At 38.7% G+C, this 20,891-nt stretch overlaps 1 protein-coding gene and 1 long non-coding RNA gene across 2 annotated transcripts; both read left to right on the forward strand.

Annotated features, from left to right (window-relative positions):
- Positions 1 to 65: 65 nt before the first annotated feature.
- Positions 66 to 19,955, forward strand: LOC146467669 (uncharacterized). The gene is made up of 12 exons (XM_085125169.1): positions 66 to 824; positions 1,147 to 1,218; positions 3,379 to 3,512; positions 5,119 to 5,190; positions 5,366 to 5,563; positions 6,530 to 6,649; positions 8,732 to 8,893; positions 9,927 to 10,000; positions 14,453 to 14,696; positions 15,018 to 15,246; positions 16,879 to 16,987; positions 17,879 to 19,955. The coding sequence occupies exons 1-12, from the start codon at positions 755 to 757 to the stop codon at positions 19,275 to 19,277; spliced, it is 2,883 nt and encodes a 960-aa protein (XP_084981295.1). The 5' UTR covers positions 66 to 754; the 3' UTR covers positions 19,278 to 19,955.
- Positions 10,262 to 12,524, forward strand: LOC146467670 (uncharacterized). The gene is made up of 2 exons (XR_014867663.1): positions 10,262 to 11,439; positions 11,484 to 12,524. It is a non-coding gene; the product is annotated as an uncharacterized LOC146467670 (long non-coding RNA).
- Positions 19,956 to 20,891: the final 936 nt, after the last annotated feature.

Here is a 20,891-nt window from a genome sequence, read left to right on the forward strand (position 1 = left end):
ATTAAACAAAAATATTTGCGCCTTTTGAACTCTTTTTATTCAATGTAAATCTTTTGTAGAATAATCGAATAAAAATTTGTTCTTGAATTGGCTAAAATGCAACTGTGGTATTTGGGGTTTTAAATTTTTTCGCTTTTCTAGTCCAGTAAACGCGCCCGCTTTCCGCAGAAATGAGCTACTGAAGTATTTCGCAACTCGCTTCCTCTTTGAGAAAGATTTCTCTGAAATTTGTAACTGAGAAACAAAAAGGCACTGAAGCAGGAAGCAACAGATTTTGAAATTTTCTTCCACCCAGCATATGTTTTCACACGCACGAGTTTTCTTCGATTTGTATTCATAAGCTAACGAAACCTTCCCGACCAAATCCGAAGCATTTGCTTGCGTCACGGGCCATGAATTTGAATTTGGAAATTGAGCGTGAGCGACCGAGCGTGAAAAACATCTAATGGTCTCCTTCCAAAATACGAAAAAGAATTGAAAGAAAAGTTTAAAACGGGGCAGCTGGCCTTTTCGAGGTATATCCTTGTGAAATCCGGAAAAAAGTACCATTTTTCCGTTTCTGATACAAGCGTAAAAACGCAAACAAACTTGCGCTCGAACTTGACTGACGTCAGTGGTTGTAAAACCGTCTCGATTTCAAACGTTTGAATATTTTGTACGGAGTAGTTTTCTGAAGAGTAGTTCAAGATGGGGTGAAAAACACGCTTTGAAATGTAGTGTGTTCGTAAAGATAACATTGTTTCGTGATGCTGTTATGGTTTTGGGTTGCCCTGCGGCGATCGTAGCACTATTTCTCTTGGAATTAAACTCCACTCTTTTTCAAGGTAAGCTTCACTTTAAATTTTCGTCTTGCCTTGAATTGATTTGTTTGGCGCTTGGACAAGATTTTGGTGTTTGTTATCATGAGGACCAAACATGGTTAGATGTTCTGATTTAAGATTACCAGCAGAAAGCAAACTCTTATTGTCCTTACATTGTTTCAAGTTAGCTTACGCTTAAAAATATCAAGCTTCATATCCTGTTGCAGGCTTTTGTAACGTTTGCGAAATTCAGTGTTAAAATTATGCTTGAGCTTATTTCATTAAAATCTGTGCGGTTTCTTAGTTCCCATTTACAGTTTAACTTGGTCGTTTCTAATTGCTTCAGGTCTACCGGCTGATCCGCGTAATATCTCGATTGAAAATCACGAACTCGTCGTTTCTGGGTCACTTTTACAAGGTGAGTTTCTCAAACCACTTTTTGGCGTTGTGAATATAGCATTAATCGTATTAAATGGCTGTCAGTTAGTGTAAATGAGAGACAGTTTCTTAAGATTTCATGGTTAAGATACATTGCCTGTCTGTCACTAACTTGGTTGTTGATGAACTTCTTACCTCGTCGTTTGAGTCTCGTATTTCAGATAATCAGAACTGTCGCCATGTCTCTCGAAACGGCCATTTGACAACAAATAACACTGAAATAAGCTTACCTCTAAGATAACAAATAAGATAAGCTTACTGGTGTAATTAAGCTTATTGCATTTCGCAAGTCCTTGCACTGAAATGGCTGTTGAAGCTTTTAGCGACGTTTTTAAGTTACGAACTACGCTTCAGCTATTAAGTAGAAGTAAGCTAAAAAATAAGCGCACAAAAAATGTCGAGAGCAATGGTGTTTTCTTCTCGAGGATTGCAGCCTACTTTTTTTTCCTAAAGGGAAGGCATGATTTTAATGCTGAGCCCTTCAGCAAAATGTCTAAGCTAACTTGTAGTTATTATGTACATCCAACTTTGCGGATGTTTGCTGTCACATTTCCATATCGTTTTCAGAGTATTCAGATCACAAATTGCACTTTGACTTGCAGTGATTTATCAGTTATTTCCACTTTCTGAAATAGTTCCTTCAGGGTTTAACTGGCTATTGTTTGTATCCAGGAAAATTAAATAATACAGGGTTACAATGACTGTAAGTAACTGTAAATGTAATCCTGTAGGCTTTCATTGGCTCGACTGTTAGATCCAGAACCATTTACATTTTTTTTAACGTCTGAATTTGAGCTTGAAGAGTTGATTAGCAAATTTAAAATGAATTTGCTCTGGATAGTTGATTGCTCATTGTTTAATTAGATGTTCGTGAGTCATTTTGTGACAACTTCACAGAATGTAGGTTTTGCACTTAATGTGTGTGGTGAAATTATTTGTTTTATTGTCTTTGTAACAAATATATGCCTCTGTACCACAGTGAACATGATTTATACAGAAAACAAATTAATTTTGTTGCATGAGCTCTTTGACAAATGTAACATACTTATTGCACCCCACCAAAATTGTCATTCTCAACATCAGTAATTTGTCAGTGATCAGTACGCTGTGTATTTAAAACTCTATACATAGGACTGAGTTTCTGTAAGTTATGAAACTTTGATGCTATTATTGTATTTTACCATGTACAATTGGGTACAATTTTACACAATTTGGACGGTAAAGTCACCTTCTAAGGCCTGCCACTTTTTCAAACCTAAAATGATTGAGTGCAGAGGACAGAAAAATGGGGCTCGTTGACAAATTGAAACCAATTACTTTTTGTTTTACTTTATGCAACAAAAGACAAGAAGCTTTAGCAAGTGAACAAATATTTTGGCCATTTAGGTGAAATGAAAAATTGTTAATGTTCATTGGTGTCCAGTTACATAAAAAGCTTATTCACATTTGATATCTTGTTGTTGTTTCTATCAAAACTCTTTTTTTACTGAGGAACACAGTGAAAACAGGGAATGACTGTAGAAAAGACCCACTTATCTTCACGCAACTGGGCCCCAGCACTTGAATTGCTTATTTATATTTTGACACCTATGATGGTATGTTAAAGTGGAGAGAAGCAAAACTATGGGAAGTGCCTAATGTTTACAAATAAAGTAACATAAAGTAATGTCACATTTAATCTTGAACCTCTCTTTCTTTAATGAAGTAATACTATATTAAGGTAGACTGAATTTGTGATGGAAAATGAATGAAGTGGAAAGGATCTTGCAAGTTCTTTGTGAGTCTTCTGTCAATAATTATTGTGCACATGCACTCCCCTAAAGATCAGCTAACCAATAAATATTCAATGACAATGTTGAATTTTTATTGGTCAGCTGATTTTCAGGGGAGTGTGCTCACAGGATACTCACAAAGAGCTTTTGAGAACCTTTCCAATTTACCTTGAGCACAGACCTTTCCTGGACATTATAATTATTATAATGTCCAGGAAAGGACTGTTCTCAATGTCTGATTTGGAAATTGATCAAAATGTGTTAAACAAAGGATAATATACAGGCCGGTCTTTAAAGACTGATTCATAAGTTTAACCGTTAGAGTGTTTCATGACAGTTTTTTTTTTTTTTTTTTTCATTTTTTGTAGGGTCTTCAATTGATTTCAACATCAACAATATGCACATCTTACATGTACAAGAAAATTCTACTTTCAACCCATATTTTGCTCTAAACAACCAATCAGGAATGCTGTACAACAAGATATCCATAAATCTAACTGAGGTAAGAATACAAGCAACTGATTAAATACTCATTTAAAGTTACCAAGTTTGCTGTGACTATATTACACTGCTGTCAGGTATTATGATTATGCATAGTTTAATTGAACATCCTCGCTGTGCTTAATTTCATGTGTCATTAGTGCATGCATGAATAGAACATTCTGGTTTTTGTTTTGAGGCTATTTCTCAGAGGAGAAATAGTCCTAGTCTTGTAAACAATCACTGTGGTTTCCCAATCAAAAAAGTATGTAGCTATTCAAAATATACACTGGTATGCATCTCATAGGAAGTTTCCACATTGTTCCAACTTTAACTCTTTAAACTCTAATATCAACGAACCGCCTTGTTGTGGTGGGGGAGCTTGCGTGCCTCGATGACCCTGAGAGCTATACCGTCGGAGATCTTCCTCCAGCAGGTTCAACCTTGGCGGGCAGGTCGAAGGGTAGAGGCCAGACTAAAGGGTAGTCACTGGTCCTCCAGGTTGGGGGTTGGGCGTGCGGCTAATCCCCGCACCTTATAAAAAAATGTCCGATTACGGAAACCGACCGGCCTTAAGAGTCCACGTGGGCCCAAAGAGGATAAGTAAGTAAGTAAGTAAGTATCAACGAACAAATTCTCCTATCTTGTCCGCATACTTTTCTTATTAAAGTACTGAAGAGAAGTTATTAAAATATCAAGAAAATTCACCTTGGCTGATCATATCCTCAATTCTCATGACATCAGGGGTTGAATAAGCATTGATTTTACAAGGAGAAATTTGATGCTGATCACTGTTGGGCTTAAAGGGTTAAGGTATTTTACAGTAACTGTAAATTTGTGCAAAAATAATAAAGATATAATTCCATACTAAAATGTTTTCAACTTTGTACAAGTAATGGGTGCCTTCACTCCATAAAATATCTGTACCTCCATGGGAGAAATTGGAAATTCCTTGGGGGGAGGGGGGTGAGGGACCCAACAATTCTTAGTAAGAAAACCCTGAAGATGTTCATTAAAATGCACAGAAATGTTCCAATAACCTCAAACCTAGCATACGGTAGGTAGCATTGGTACAGGGATGAATTTCGCTAAAAAAAAATCTGGCTTTCTATGTGCCTATTCAGTGTTAGCTGTGTTAGGTTTGCAAGGTATTCTGATAAAATGACAGCTGCCACCTTTTTCCATTCAGTGGATTAATGGCTGTCCAAAACTTCCCAAAAATCACCTTAAGGTGGATGGTCTTAATGGATCAATACAACTACTCTTTATCAGTTTATACAAAAATAATGGTATCAATTTGGGGTGTTTTTATCAGGGTGTAATGAATGTCAACAAAATCATCATACCTCGTTCACCAACGCCTAGGCATGTTTTTGATACCATTAATGTTTTGTCAAATGACGGAGCAGCGAATCAAAATATTAAATTTTTTTCAAAGTCCCCAGAGTCTCTCCTGGCACCCATCTGCTGACCAAAAAGCCTGAGGACTCTGAGTACGAGATTGGGAGGTACCCAGAGTAAATTTGACAGATACTGGAGACTGCTCTGCACATCATTCAGTTTTTTTGGTGTTTATAAACAAATGGATTAATTTAACTTAATTTGGTCGCTTATCTTACTCCTTGTAGAGCAACACATCATCTATTGGCACATTTCTGATGGCGGTCAACAAACAGAACAAATTGCAGGTGGAAACTTTGGTAAGAACTTTATATATTCTTAGCTTTTGTTGTTTTCCTCTTGTCTAATTTTTAGTCAGTAACTATTAAATTATTTTATAACTTAATTAAAATTATTAAATCATTTAACCTTTTCATTAATTTAGCCAGTCGACACTGCCTACATTTATTGTTACACTTTATTTTCCTTTCACAGTATTGTGTGACGTATTGTATTGGTAACCTAAGTGATCCTACAATTCAGGAAAGTTGCTATAATTCTATTAATTCGGAAGGACTTCACATGGCTCGAAACGGAACTTTGTTGTCTCAGCATATTTACCAACAAAACATTAGTAGAAAAGCTCCTGTCGGTTACGCTGTTCTGCAGCTCGCACTGACACCTGGGAATAAGGTAAGTTAGTTCATAACCCTACTTTTTATAAAACGATAACCTTAGCTGTTGGCTTACGGGACTTGTTGCTCTGGCCCCAGTCGTTCAAACAGCGAATAACTCTATCCGGTGGATAAATCGTTATTCAGTGGATAAAAGTGTACAGTACTCCAACCAATACATTCCATTCACTGGATAGCGACTTCTCCGCTGGATAAAGTTATCCACTGTTTGATCAACTGGGCCAAGATGAATACAGTAGTCATTTATTCTTGTTGTTGTTGTTGTTTGTGAATGAGATCAGAGTAAATCAGTTTTTCTCTTTTATCAAACTGTATCGATTGAGAACGAGTAAACTTGATTTCAAACTCTCAGTCTTGTTTCAGCTGCAACTTTCATTATTGGCAACTTTTGCTATTGGATTCGCAGACGGTTTTGAACTCATGCGTCTCTCTGAAAGGCTCGTTTATACACAGCTGATTTTATGTGCTATTTTGTTGTCGCGCTAGGGTTCGCAATGAAAATAGGAAGTGCAAACTAGTGGCGAATTTCATGGCGATTTCCACAGGTTTAAACATGTTCGAAACTCCACGCAACTTGGCGTCGATTTTAGGAAAATTGCAGCAAATCACAGCAAATATTGCAATCCAATCGCGCCCAGATTTCACTGAAATCGCCACTAGTTTACACTTGCGATTCTCATCGCAAGCAAGCACGACCGCGACAAAAGTGCGCCAAACATCGCATCAAATTGATGTGTGAAAGTATGAACTCTCGTCAACTCTCGTTATTTCTCTTGTTTGACCTTGATAAAAGTATAGTTTAGAAGCATGAAATTTGTATCATGGATGTTGAACTTAAAGGTATCATGAAGTAAGGCCTGGTTCTTGCAGTGTGTATAGTTTTCCTTTGTGTTATTGGCCCTTGAGTGCTCGCCCATGTATCGTCGCGGTATTTGTTTATTTATTGTTGTTTTTTTTGTTTCAGTCGAACGTTTCCTTTTATATTGTGGACTGCAATTCGACGCTGTTCTCCATTGATTTCCATGGCGTGCTGAGAATTGGACGAAACATAACTGAAGAGGACGTGTCAGTTCACGTGTTAAAGGTTGGTCCTTGCAATAATTGCATGTTCATGAGCTTTTTCTTTTTTTCTTTATGTTTTCTTGGTTTTTATAGTTAGTCAGTTTATAGAGTGTTTTCACATGACATCATGGCGGCCATGTTGGTGTCCCAAAACAAAGAAATGGCAGCCATGTTGGTGTCCCAAACTAAACCTCTGGGAATTGAACTCTATTTTTATGCAAATACTTTCTTTTGTTTCAGTAAACCAATATGGCCGGTAGTCACGTGAATGAAAACGCTCTTTTCTCAATATTTACTCTGAGCATGCAACACAAGAGAAATATTGAAGTTTTACATGTATTTTTTTGTCTGTATTTACACTGTTCATTAAAAAAAACACACATTTGGCCAAACTGAAAATGTTCTTAACTGACTCTCAGTCAGCCTGGGTAATGTTCTGACTATGTTCTTAAATTTGAGTTTATCCCAGCCTCAAAGTTCTTAAAAAATGGTTCTCATAAAAAAAAAATAAATAAATAAAAATTTTTAAAAAAACAGAGAGAGTATATTCAACAAATAGATTCCATTTTGCTATGGGTCTGTAGTCTGATAACGCACAGATGACGTCAAAACGTGGTGAAAACGAAGAAGTACGCTACGAGCCGCAGGTGGGTAGTGTGACTGATGTTCTTACCTCGTTTTGACGTCCTCTGTGCGTTATCAGAATACAGACCCACGGCAAAATGAAATCTATTTGTTTTATACAATAACCAAGATTTTTTACCACATTTCACGGAGCATCACGTTGACTGAGCCGAGTCAAAAACTTTCAACAAACTTTAAGACCATTTATACAAACACGCAGTCGTGATTCTCTACATTAGAGTATAATCTGAAAGAATTTCACTAACAATATTTTCACAACTAACCTTTATTCCAGAAGGGATTTCTGCCCCAAAAATATTACAGCACGTCAGTCGCTTCACTGTGATTTGTGATAGATTACTGGCCATTAGCAGATTTCTTTCGGCGACAAATTTGGACAAATATTTCCTTCCTTTTCACGTTACAACAAAGTTATAACTTTTTTAACCTGGTTGAGGTCACTCTCAACGGCCTTTGTCCAATTATTCATCGGACAGTTTTTCTTTCTTGGGAAAATTTGCCCATGTTTGTCCGCTACTCGCCAAAACAGTTTGCAAAACTTTGTTGACCAGTCACTCTGGCTGGACTCTAGACTATGATCACGTGCGCCGGTCACACCACTCGATGACGTCAATCGTGCGCCTATACTCTAATCACAAACTCCGTTCCACCAATCACAACGTGCGTTTTACACCGTTCATTGTATAAAAGAATGCAAATCAATGGGCTAACTTTCTCCCATCTGTCCAATGCTTAGCTGTCACAAGGGGCTCTTGTTCGTGTTCCAGAATCTCACGTTTGCAGTTTGCCGTAAAACGCGATTCTAAATCTCTCTGTTGACGCAGTTCTGGCCGCTTAACCTTGTAGGTGTTTAAGAATTTTTTATTTTATTTTATCTTTATTGTTTTTCCATAAAAAGTGAAAGAGCTTGTTGTGGACTCCTTTAATAACTTCTTGAGGAACAGTTAGCATTGAGGCTGCATACACCAATTTAGAGACTCCGAGTTTTTGCTATCAGGGTTCTTCCCATGAGTGTAAGGTCTCGTGACAACCAGATATTTAATTTAGTTTCCATCTTTTGAATTTTTAGAAAAAAATTCAAATTGTTATTTTTGTCTCTATCGTTTGAAAGATAGGTTCCTAAATTCATAATTGGGTCCGCTGGAACATTTCTTTCAAAGGGTTCAGTTTTGTTGTTTTTCGTAGGCGTTTAAGACGATCTGTATCGCATTTGTTACAGGAGGACCAAACACTATCGCAGTAAACAATTATTGAGCTGTACAGAGCGTTGGTTGCAGCTACTGTCAAGTCTTTCCGCAGGCGGCCCAACATTCCCACTCTTTTTCTTCCTTAGGCAATAATATACTTAACATGCGCCTCGTGTGATAAATCTTCATCAAGAGCAACACCTAGATACTGTCAAATGTCCGTGAAATGTTTTTTTAGTTTAGTATATTGGACACGTTATTCTGTTCAACAGATTGCTGTGTCAGCCAGTGTATCAGACGTTCCTCAGTTAGATGTGGCGTTGGTGACAGTGAAAGTGACAGAAATCGTCCTTAATCTAAAGTTTGAACAGCCCAACGGGTACACGTTCAGTGTGAAGGAAGGAGAAGGAGGCCTCAGTGTTGGCTTCGTCAAGGTATCTGCATTCATCTTGCCATTGACCATGCCTTGCTAGTGACATTGTCAAGCCAATCAAAAAAGTCGATAATAGCCGTGAAACACCGAGCAAAAACATTCTCTCGGCGCCAACTTAGGGGATGCACGAATAAACTTAAGGCCCGGCCAGACGGATGCAACAGGTTGATTCAACATCGTCCTATATTGTTGAATCCAACATGTTCAACTCGTTTGGCCACGATTTTGCATGATGTTGGATGATGTTGAAAAAGGTTTGAGTTCCATCAACTTAACAAATTGACGTCGTTTTTCCATGCGTCTGCCCTGTTATTTATTATGAAATTCGTCATAACATTGTCAAAGTAGCTGTGGATCCACTACGCCTCGTGGATCCACGGTTACCTCGACAATGTTTTGACGAAATTCATGTTCAATAACAGGAAAGACGCATGAAAAAATGACGTCAATTTTTTTTACTGTAACAAGCAGGGAGGACGGACAAAAAAAATGAATCTGAATCGGCCAAAATAATAAAAAAAAAATGACTCGCTCTCTGATTGGATAATGGAAGAAAGGGGGACTTCCTATTGGTTGCAATGTGACATTTGGTCGTTTTCAAATTCCCTTTTCCCTTTTGTTGCGTCAACATCGCATAGTCCGCTTATCGACGATGAAAATTAGCCAATGAGCGCGCGAGAATTTCTGCAGTTATTGCACTGAAAACATCCTCTTCAACAGTAACTTGCGATCATAACCTCCCTTCCTACATAAAAAAAATGAAGAAGGAAAGAAAGAAAGAAAGAAAGAAAGAAAGAAAACGCCTGATCGCAGTTTACTTCAACGTCGTCCAACATTTCTTTTGCTCTCAGGTGTGGAAAATAATGTTTGTCACGCGAACTTAAATGCCCTTTCCTTTAAGTTGGTTTGTCCTCAAAATCGGGAAAGGGAACCTTGTAATGTCCTTTTCGCGAACGCAAGTCCCTATGTTTGTTTTTTTTTGTGTGACAGTTAGTTTATTGGTCTAATTTTATTTTTTTTTGATGGTCCACCAGGCCAGTAATCATGACCATGAAGGACTGGATGCCAGGGTGGCTTACTCTTTTGAAAAACAACAAGATACTAGTTTGTAAGTCTTCAACGTATGTTGCTTCACTCAGCCGCTCAGTGTCTCTTGACCAGTGTTTTGTGTTGATAAATCGTTTTCTAAACGTATAGTCCAGTCATTTTGTGGCTGGACCTGCCACTAATTGCAACAGAAGGTTTCTCTTCGCCAATCATTAAGGAATGGTATCTAGATAAACATACTAAAAGTCCCAAAGGATCCAAGCACGGGAACATGTCAAAATTTTAATGACTAATAACTCCCGATTTGGTGCATCATGGAAACGAGGCTAAAAAACAGAAGTTGGTTTTATTCTGCTTATTTATCTCCAGAAATGCACTCAATTCATCCAAATTTCATCAATTTTACTTCAGATACTTCTGTGAACTTTCACCTTGTAAATAACTTTACTTAATACGTGTGTAAGCTCAATTAAGCTCAAAGCCATACAGTATTTCAAATTTTCACTCAGAAAGGTCTGTACTAAAGAAATCCTATAACATTTCATTATCGTCCAACAGTACCCAGCTACTAGGTACAACTCGTTTTCAATGATACTGATAAACAAGATATGTGTGACAAAAATAAAATAGGCTTTCGCAATACTATCTAGGAAAATTTCACACGTACGTACGCACGTTTCAATTTCTAACTCGTCGGAAATCTGTCACTCAAGGAAGTTCAATTATACAGCCGTTCATAAGGCATACGCGTGTCACTAGAAGAAGCATTTCTTGACATGTCAACTAGTACGTTCTGCTCTTTTACAGTTTTTTTTTAGGATTCTGTTATTATTTCTCAATCAGTAGACAGAAGGTCAGCGAGAAACACGCGTCGCGGGTGTTTTTGAGCAAAATTTCAATGACAACATCAACGTCAACATCCTGGTCATACTGGATGTTTATGAGAGCAAGGAAAAACTCTCGTTCACTATACATGGTTGCCCGTAAGTAAGCCTACAATCGGCGTAGAGTACTAAAAGATTGGCATTCTGAAGAGGTTACTAGCGTGCAGGGGAATCGTAACAACTTGTGAGTGTTGGGATAGAAATCATGTTCGCATTTAGCCAGAGCTTTAACCGCGTTGTGTAGTGAAGATTGCAGCTATTTTCGGCGCAACGGAGGAGTTCAAAGTCGGTGACCTGAGGCGATAAAACTGAAGTGCATCTTTGAGCTGATCGAGACAGTAGTCCTTCTAGGTAGCTAAGTGATCTAGCAAGGGAATTGCAAGGGCCCTCTTGAAATACTCTCCGGGCGTCGTTGCCTCCACGTCCCACGCACGTTACTGCGATGCTCCTGTCGGCCTTGGAATAGAGGGTTCGATGCCGACTTTTCTTGCAAGAGTAGCAGCTGTCTCAAGCCATTGTTAAAACTGGGTGCCAATCTGCTCTCAGGATAGCTTGAGGTCGCCTTTGAGGTCATCAACTTTGCGGTATGCCTCGTACACATCAATGTCGTGTTTCTGTAGCCTAATGCTCAGGGCTTTACGAACAATAAGTGCTTCATAGCAGTAACTTGAGTGATGAGGAAGGGAAACCTCAATACGGCATTTAAAAGCGAACACGCTTGATTTCGACTTTCACTATTCCAGTTCCATGTAGTGTTGCTGTACTGGATTTGGAACAGTCGTTCATGGGAGATGGCCTCAAGTGTCTTGACGATAGAAGGTAACATGTCAAATAATGCCTCGTATGCTTCATGCCTTTCGACCCATCGTGTAGACTCAAAAGCGTTGTTTTCTTTGTATCGGCAGCCTCCTTTTCTATAACTGCGTGCAAAAGCTGGTTTCGTTTAGGGGGGTTCCGGAACCCCTGGAACCCTCCCATGGGTACGCACCTGATTTGACGGGTTTTCGTAAAATTCGTCCAATTTTTCTTTTCTTAAGACCAGGATGTTCTGAGGCAAATAGCATTGGGATTTGCTTTTTAGTCCTGAAGTTCACGCTGCACGCCTGATGATAAATGGCATCGGCCGCTGGCAAATCATGAACATGTACTACTTCTGCCCACTCATTTTTCCTTTCGGAACAGGATTGTTACACAGTATCTTTAGTTTCGAGGGTTGTCACCCTGAACACACCCCCTTGTCTTCTCTTTTCAGGTTCCTCCAAATCAACTTTCGTTTCACAGAATAAACAGTCAGTTTTAAAGTTGAAGGACTTTTCAGTCTTGCGATCAAAAGAGCGGCGGCTACTTGATAATTGTGAAATGTTACTCTCCTGTTTCTTAGCTCTGGTGATGTAAGTTGGGTGGCAGTATGTGCGGCGGTATGTTTGGTGTACCTTTTGACCGTAGCAGGTTGAATGATGTCATAGCGCTCTGTGCTTGCCCGGTTAATACCCTCCCTTCCCTTCTCACGAAGAGTTACGACGTCTTTTACGTTATCAAGTGATTTTTGGCAAATTGCGCAAGTGATTTCGTCATCCATTTTAGGATTCTTGATGGTCTAAAAAATAATTAGGATGCAACTTGGAATGTACCAAGCATACTTAATAGACCTTGTCGCGGTTTTCGATGCAATTTTTGTTCAATGAAATATGCTAGAAAATATTATGTTTTTCGAAAAATTTTTGTGTAAAAAAACAAAAAACAAACCAAAAAAAAAAAAACAATCAGAAATTTATTTTTTGGGGCAGACAATTTAGCTAGCACAGGTTTAACGACATGATTATGCAAGAAGTCGTACTGCTTCTTTCTAATTTTTCTATTTACATTTGTCTGTATGCAATTTCCCGCGGAATTCAATCCGGTTGGGAGTTTCGCGGGAAAAATAATTACTGACCACAAATTGTACGGGAAAATAAAACGTGGTGGCTGGGCGCTTTTCAGCACAGCTGCAACCCCTAACTTGTTGTAGTTAACTAATGGCTTTGATATCTAAAGTTTTTAATTGAGAAATGTTTATCAAATTACTTTGTTTTTACGAAAATGCTTTGTAAGAATATTTGACATCAGAATCTCGTACACTGGACACGTGATGTGTTCTTGCATGTTTTTCCGTCGCATAAACACCAGAAATCTGATTGAAAATATTCCGCAAGTGTACAATGTCTTTTTCTAAAGAATCGCAATTAATCGGCTTTTCGCGTCCGTATCCTTTGTAATTATCTCGGTGTTTGTGCATGTTTTATTTATTCATACAGTTCGACTCTTTCCGAAGACACATGTTTAGTGTGAAGAAGGATTGATCGAAAAGTGCACTTAATTCAATTTACTGTCATAAGAACTAAAAAAATATTGTAAGTACTCTTGAGTGTGTCTTACCAGAACTGAATATTGCAGAATCACGTCTACTAGCCATTTTTCTCGACGGAAATATTACAAACGTGCAAGGCAAGCACAAACACTCACAAATGTACATGTGTAACCGTGAAGGCGCCAGCTCCTGCAAGACCTGAAGACCGACTTCTAGTGAACCCGCAACGTTTTATTTTCCCACAATAATGTTCAACATATTTAAATTAAATTAATTTTTTTAACATAAACGAAATCAATTCGGCAAGTGTAAACTTGAAAACAAAAACAAAACAAAACAACACTCTACCCAAAAAAGCAAAATTAAAAGTTTCACCAATATATTAAGCGTTTCGCTAATACAGCTTTTCTTTTCTTCACCAAAACAATATCTTCTGTTACTTAAAGTATTAGGAACACATTAAATTGAACATTTAAACACGAAATTTCATTGCATTTTATTAAGTTTAAGATCTTTACACAAGCGTTATAAAAAATGCATAAGTCAGCCTCGTTCCCATGCCGTCGTAAAACGGTTCTCAGAGCTTCGTAATTAATCCCGTTTTTTGGTAACTTCCCCAAATGGGATTTTTTGGGACTTTTGGTATGTTATTAAGGATACATTTCTGAGTCTAAAACCGTTGGAATACCTTCTGTTGCAATTAGTGGCAGGTTGACCGAATTTTCTTCATAAAATGACTGGACTAGTATGAATGCAGTGTGTGATCTGTGGCACCTTATTGAAGCCGCGATGTTTGGGTTATTTGAAGGTCGTTTTGTTATTATGGAATGCACTATTTTTGAAAAATGTTCGATAATTTAATAGTTTATTAAATTGTTCCCGCCTCGCGCGAGAAAAAAACCTCTGGTATCCAAGGCAAATATAGCCCAAATATCCAGCAACAGGATTGGTATGAACGGCGTTCAAGTTTAGACAAAATAAAAAAATTGCCGTCATGTGCTCACGTTATTCACGTTGTTGTTTTGTCGAGGATGACGAGGAACAGTGGCGAAGTTCATAATACACGTGCAGGGTCACTTTTGCCATCGTCTTCGAATCTCCCCAGTGTTTTGATAAGGCATTAAATATTTCTTGATGGCAACTTCCGTTAAGACGGCTGCTGTCTGCTGATCGCAATGACCAGAGTGCTTAGTAGCCGGGTTTTTTGAGTGTAATAAGCGTTCATTGGTACATCAAAGTACAGAATAGCTCTCTATAATTGGTAATGTGTATTGTGTTGCAGTTTCCAACTGAATCAAACAACTGGCGAAATCAAGACTGCTATACCTCTTGATCGTGAGACCGCTGATAGTCACAATTTCACTGTTGTGGCAACCGATCAAGGTAATACAAAGTCTGAAAGCTGCCAAGTGGAAGTGCGCGTATTAGTTGAAGACGTCAACGATAATCCTCCAGTGTTTGTTAAAGAAGAGTATTCACTGTCCTTGAGCCTGTATACACAACCTGGATTGCTCTTAAGAGTTAATGTAAGTTTCCATTTTTTATGCAAACCATATGTGAGCAAATTTTCTTTTGTCTTGGCGCCAACATGGCGACAATGCAATCAATCTATGGGCCAACTCAAAGTGACTATCTTTGACAATTCATATTGAAGGGAAGAAGGAAAATTGCTGAAACAGTTGACCAGACCACGAAACACCAGAGCTTTCACTATGATTTTATAGTTCACGGAAGACGTTTGAACCTGACCATTAGTTAACAAATTAATTCATTGTGATACTGTGGTCAATACGTCTTGGTCACGTAAATTAGTTGTTGTAGCTATCATTTTTGTATGGTAATTTTAGGCAACAGATGCGGATGTTGACCCCCAAAATGCCGTAATGGTTTACACGATAACAGAGGGAAATGACAAGGAGCTGTTCTGGATCAATTCAACGACTGGTGAACTGTTCCTTGTGGCGCCGTTAACTGTTACAGCTGATGATTCAATTATCCTTGTCGTGGAAGCCCAAAACATAGTGCAAACGGACTCTTCTCTGCAAGACACCGCACTTGTTAGGATGACGTTCTATGGTGGGTCTAAACTATCCATGTGTAATGTTTACAAATCGAAACTGTGTGCCTTTTTATGAGTCCTTTTTTTGTAAAGATTCGGCCTACCAATGCAGCAAAGTTTAAAAATTCCTAACCTGACTGATGGGGCCATCAACGATACGGACTATTTTTATTGCTACATTTTACTTAAATCAACATTTATACAGGACGGGAGCATCCAGGTTAGCATAGTAGGTTTTAAATGGAGCCCTGATATTACACAAATTTAACCGCAAAATATACAGGCAATATGAATGTACAAAACATAATATTAAACTATACATACGGTTTCATATAGGTTATAAGTTCATATAGAATATCAATGGTAGCAGGTCTTATTGCTTAAGATGGCGTTTAAGCTTAATCTTAAATTCGGGGCAAAACATTGTATGTCCGAGTAACATTTATTCTAAAACTCCCCTGATATTTAGCGGTTTTTGCAAGTGGAAGGCGCAGCAGATCATGACATCTGGTGTTATAGCTATGAATTTGATGGGCATGCCTTAACTCTGAGAATTGGTACGATGGCGCCATACCAAGGAGGCACTTGCAGACTAAAATGTTCTTTACATATTCCCTGCCGGCTTGTAGGCAGGGCCAGCTGAGCGTTGATTTTAACTCATCAGCACTAATAGATCCACCTTCGCTCATAAAAGCGGCACGTCTGTTTTACTTCTATAGATAAACCTTGCTCCTCACACCACAGCCGTCCCAAACAGACGAGCAATAGTCCAGCAACGGCAAAACTATGGTGTTATAAAGCATTAGACAAGTGGCTTTCGGAAGAACCTTACGCGCTTCACGCAGCATGCCTAATCTAAACGAGATCTCATTGCCAATATATTCTTCATGATCCTTCCAGGATAGGGTGTGGTCTAAGAGGACCCCAAGACATTTGAAATTGTTGACCATTTCTAATCGCGTATTATTGGTATCAATTACAAGGTTTTCAGTTACTACGAGCTTCTGATGCGTGCCAACTACAGTTGAAGCTTTCCTTGCGACCACTCTCGTAAGCGACCAGCTCTAGTTACGACTACCATTGTGAAAACCCGTTTGAAATTGTCACTTAAATTCTGTTATCAGAAGCTCTCGTAACCGACCGATCCCGTAAGCGACCGCGACGACTTTTGGGAATTGCCAACTGGTCTTTCCCTTTGCTTTTAAGCTCTCGTAAGCGACCACTCAAAGATACTGATAAGTATTACGTCAACTCTTTCACAAAAGTATACACTTCGTGATCACATTCACAGTAATATTACACTGCCCAATAATGTTCGTAGATTAAGATCTCGAATCTAAAAAATAATAAATCCACGCTACATCGCAGAACTATCATAGGCAAGTCATTTATGTAGACGATAAACAATAACGGGCCTAATACAGTACCTTGAGGAACGATATAGGCTGGGGCTCAGGCATGATCCCATTAGTACTGACACTTTGCGTGCGCATGGTCATGTAGTTGGACAACAGCGATTCATTCCGAGGACGTTGCCTTTATTTCCCGATTACTTTTGGGATTTTTATCGTAATCAAATGATACAATATTTATGCACTTGCTAGCGTTAGCATAAGCTCTAAAAACTCGTTGTTTACTATTTATCGCAGATTTCGTGACTACAGCTGCCAAGGACAGTTCTGTTGCTCTAGTGTCTGGAGTGAGTGTGGGCAGCATGCTCATCGTTGCCGCCATAATTGTCTTTGGTCTATACATGTGGTGAGTTTTATCTTTCAGTAATGTTCATATTCAAACTTATGATTTAACAGCAAGTCTTTAGTGGGCTTTGTTCTTTTTCCAAGCACAAAAGAAAGTAGCGAGAACGTCTAACAAGTGTTGGGTGAAACCCCTCAGCCACGGGCAAGTAGTCTTCCCTACTTCTTGCGTGCTGTACAAGATAACAAAGTGAGAGTGGTTGAGTCTTTTAAATCTGTTTTATAAACAGCGTTACTTACATCTGTAGATGCATTCTCTTCAATTTGTGAGTTTCCTTCGTAGCTTGCATTGTGAATGGCGTAATGGATCAGATTTGATGGGAAGGGAGGCTAGTTTATGAAAGAAAACAGCACCACCTGCAGCCGTTTTTAGTGGGGAGGAGCCTTGCGTGACGACACTAAAAACGGCTGCGAGGGAGACTACAGCGTAGCCTAACGGTGTTCTTTAGATCTGGAAGGGGGGAAGCGATGACTGAAAACAACAACAACATAACAGCCAAATCACTTATGTCCAGAAATTGTTTCTTTTCTATCCAGTTTTAGAGAAATCAATAAACGCGCATTTGAAAGCTATAGTAAATCTCAGAATGGGAATTTTTGTACTACTTCGTTTATAGGTTTAGCTTGCTCGTACGTTGACGCCCTTTTTTTAACGGTCTAAGTAAAGACACAGGTTATTTAACTTTCTATGTTTGTATGTCGTAGTGAATAAATAAATAAATAAATTGTTGCTTGCCGGTTGTTTGCGCTAGTATTGAATTGACAGCTAAAGGTGGGAAAAGAAGGCCCCTTTTGTACCAGAAGTTCCTGTTTAAAAATAGAGGAATAGTTTCTTTCCTATACATTGTGTGTAACCTTTTTTGTTGCTATTGTTGTTTTCGTTCCTTTTTGGCAGGAGAAAGAGAAAGATTGCCCAAAATCGTAAGAGCAACGATGATAAACAAGAGACTGACGCTGTCGGAGAAACACGCAGAAAGACGCGGTCTCAAATTTACCATTTAGGAAGAGATTCAGGCTCTCAAGTTGTCTTGGAAGATATAGAAATGGACTTTTTGCCACAGCCTCTATTACAAAGCTCAAGTAGTTCATCTTGCAATAGCGAACCCTTGGAAGAACCGACTGTGAAGTCGACATCAATTCAATTTAAAGCTTCTCACGTTAAGTTGGATCTTGATGTCATGGAAACTGGATTACCTTCTCATCTAACAGCCCCCCTGGGTTATATGCATCACCCAGTTTCATTACGGAGAAGTCAGAGTTTAGGCGAACTGACAACCACGCACAAATCCGCAAGATTATTAAGTTCAGATCAATCGTTAAGGCGAGTTAAGTCATCTCCCTATAATTTGGGTGGTAATATTTTTATGAAGGATTATGCTCAAGAAACACTGTCAAGAGAAGCAAAGGTATCCTTCGTTGGCCTAGATCTTGCTGAAACGGGACATGAAATCCCTTCAGATACACATCTTCTAAGCGAACAATCTGAGATTCTGCAAAACACACCACCTGTTTTACCACCCGTATTACAATCAGGATCAACGCATTTAACAGCCGCCCAAGGTTATATGGATCACCCAATTTCAACACGGAGAATTCACAGTTTAAGCGAACCGACAACCACGCACAAATCCGCAAGATTATTAAGTTCAGATCAATTGTTAAGGCAAGCTAAGTCATCTCCCTATATTTTAGATGGTGATGTTATGAAGGATTATTCTCAAGAAACACTGTCAGAGGAAGCAAAGGTATCCTTCGTTGGCCTAGATCTAGCTGAAACAGCCTCCCAGGGTTATATGGATCACCCAGTTTCAACACGGAGAATTCACAGTTTAAGCGAACCGACAACCACGCACAAATCCGCAAGATTATTAAGTTCAGATCAATTGCTAAGACAAGTTAAGTCATCTCCCTATAGTTTGGATGGAGACATTATGAAAGATGATGCTGAAGAAACACTGTCCGAGGAAGCAAAGGACATCGAATGTCAAAGCAACAAAGAAATGTCAAGAGGAAGCAAAGTTTATACTGCAACTTTCAGCGCTCCAACAACAGAACATTTGGAGTCAGCCCCTTCTAGCTCTTTCTCAGTTGACCCATCGACATCACCTTCCAACGAAGATGTTTTGACATCGACTCATTCCAAATTCTTCAAGAGTGAAGAATCTGATTCTTCGGCAGATAACTCAAGTAAAGCATCCTTCAACGAAGATGCTGATCGTAGCAGGTTTAGGAGATCTTTTCCTTTTTTGTTTTTTGTTGTTTTAGCTTTTCTTCTTTACCTTATGATTTTTTAGCCCTGGTTTATCAGCGAGTTCCAAGCGGGTGCTATTTTGTTCGTCCTGAAAAACTTGCCAAGAGTGTCGGCGTCACCTTCTTGAGCTGAAACGGGACTGTTGAATTTTTCTCTCACACTCGGTTATCGGGCTGATCTGAGACATCCGTTATTGGGCGATCTACCCTTATGCCACCCTCGTGTTGGAAGATCCCAGAACACTAGGACAACTAGTGGGTTGTTTTACCTTCAGACGGATTGAGTCACAAGAAAACCGACAGTATAATCTCCGGATAATGTTTGGTTGGTGGTTTCTAGCGTGGACAGCTTTGATCTCAGTGGTGGAAAATTTAGTGACGAAGTTTCGAGCAGTGATACAATCAGATGTCATGGAATAACTAAGGGAGCTGTGAGTGATAACGAATAATGATGTAGCTAAACACCAAAGGTGACACAAGTCTGGCCGTTTGTTCGCCGTTTAGCCTCCGAGAATCAAGCACTTCCTCGTGGATATAATGATAACTATAATTTAGCAATTGTTAAATTAAATTAAATTTATGAACTCGATCAGAAAAACAAGAACAATAGAATTCGTTATTGATAATAACGATAACGGCTCAGTTTAAAGCCGTTTTGCTGGTGTTTTGGAAATAACATATTGATATTGTAAAAAACATCTTAATATATCAATTTTCAAACATTTGTGTGTAATTTATGGCGAGATCTTGTAAATTAAAATTCAATGGTAACAGACCTTGTATAGAAATGGCTGGCAGACATTTTAATATTCTTTTGTGTGCATTCAAATTAGCCTCGCTAGCCTCGTTTAAGGTGGCCGAACACAGTTTGCGCGCGCTTTACAGATTCTGTTAGTGATGCTATTAAGCGCGCGCTAGGGTTGTGGTACGTAAATACGGCGGTCGATAAAGTGATCCCTCAATTTCACATGAAATGGATAATAAAGGTAAGTTTTGATCCTAAATAACTAAGTTTCTTGTTTCTGGACTCTTTTTCTTTTCTTTCCGAGCAAAAAAGTCATTCACCGAGACCTTTTGCATGCTTTTCAACTTTGCCATGAAACCCAATTAGAGCCACGCATGCGCATTTGACCAAAAAATTACGACTGGTTGTTTTCGTGGAAATGAACTGTTTTCTAAGGAACCGCTCATTAGAATTTCGTAAAATTTGGCATGAAAATAGTTCCCTAAAAGCGTAAGTCGCCTACAAAGAGAAACCTAAATCTAACAGAGGGTATCTTCACAAAACATTAAAATGCAAAATCAATATTTACAGGAGATCTGTCTGTTAAAATTACATGAAAATAGTGCAGCTGTGTCAGTGTTTTGTGAGTTTATCTGGATACAAAAAATGGAAAAAATCTAATGAGTACATTTTCTAAAAATAAAGGAAACCTACAATATATGGACGTTTAATAGTTCGCTGCGTTGCCATGGAAACGGTACTTAGCTCGACAAGGCGTACAAAAATCCATTCTTTCTTAGTTAGTCTTACACCATACCAATTTTGGGCGCCCAGAAATACATAGTTTCCAAATGACGTCTTCTAACACCTGTACACTAAAAAACTGTATTCGGCCACCTTAAGGTAAAATATTATTTTGATATTTAACTGCAAG

Source organism: Pavona decussata, unplaced genomic scaffold (genome assembly GCF_977016875.1).
Source record: "Pavona decussata unplaced genomic scaffold, jaPavDecu1.1 SCAFFOLD_134, whole genome shotgun sequence".
NCBI lineage: Eukaryota > Metazoa > Cnidaria > Anthozoa > Scleractinia > Agariciidae > Pavona > Pavona decussata.

What these genes read in the sequence shown, in the direction of transcription:
- LOC146467669 (XM_085125169.1), top strand. Translation starts at nt 755, where the DNA reads ATGGTTTTGGGTTGCCCTGCGGCGATCGTAGCACTATTTCTCTTGGAA. An exon ending in CACTGACACCTGGGAATAAG is followed by an intron (nt 5,564 to 6,529) that starts GTAAGTTAGTTC and finishes TTTTTGTTTCAG; the next exon opens with TCGAACGTTTCCTTTTATAT. An exon ending in TCAGTGTTGGCTTCGTCAAG is followed by an intron (nt 8,894 to 9,926) that starts GTATCTGCATTC and finishes ATGGTCCACCAG; the next exon opens with GCCAGTAATCATGACCATGA.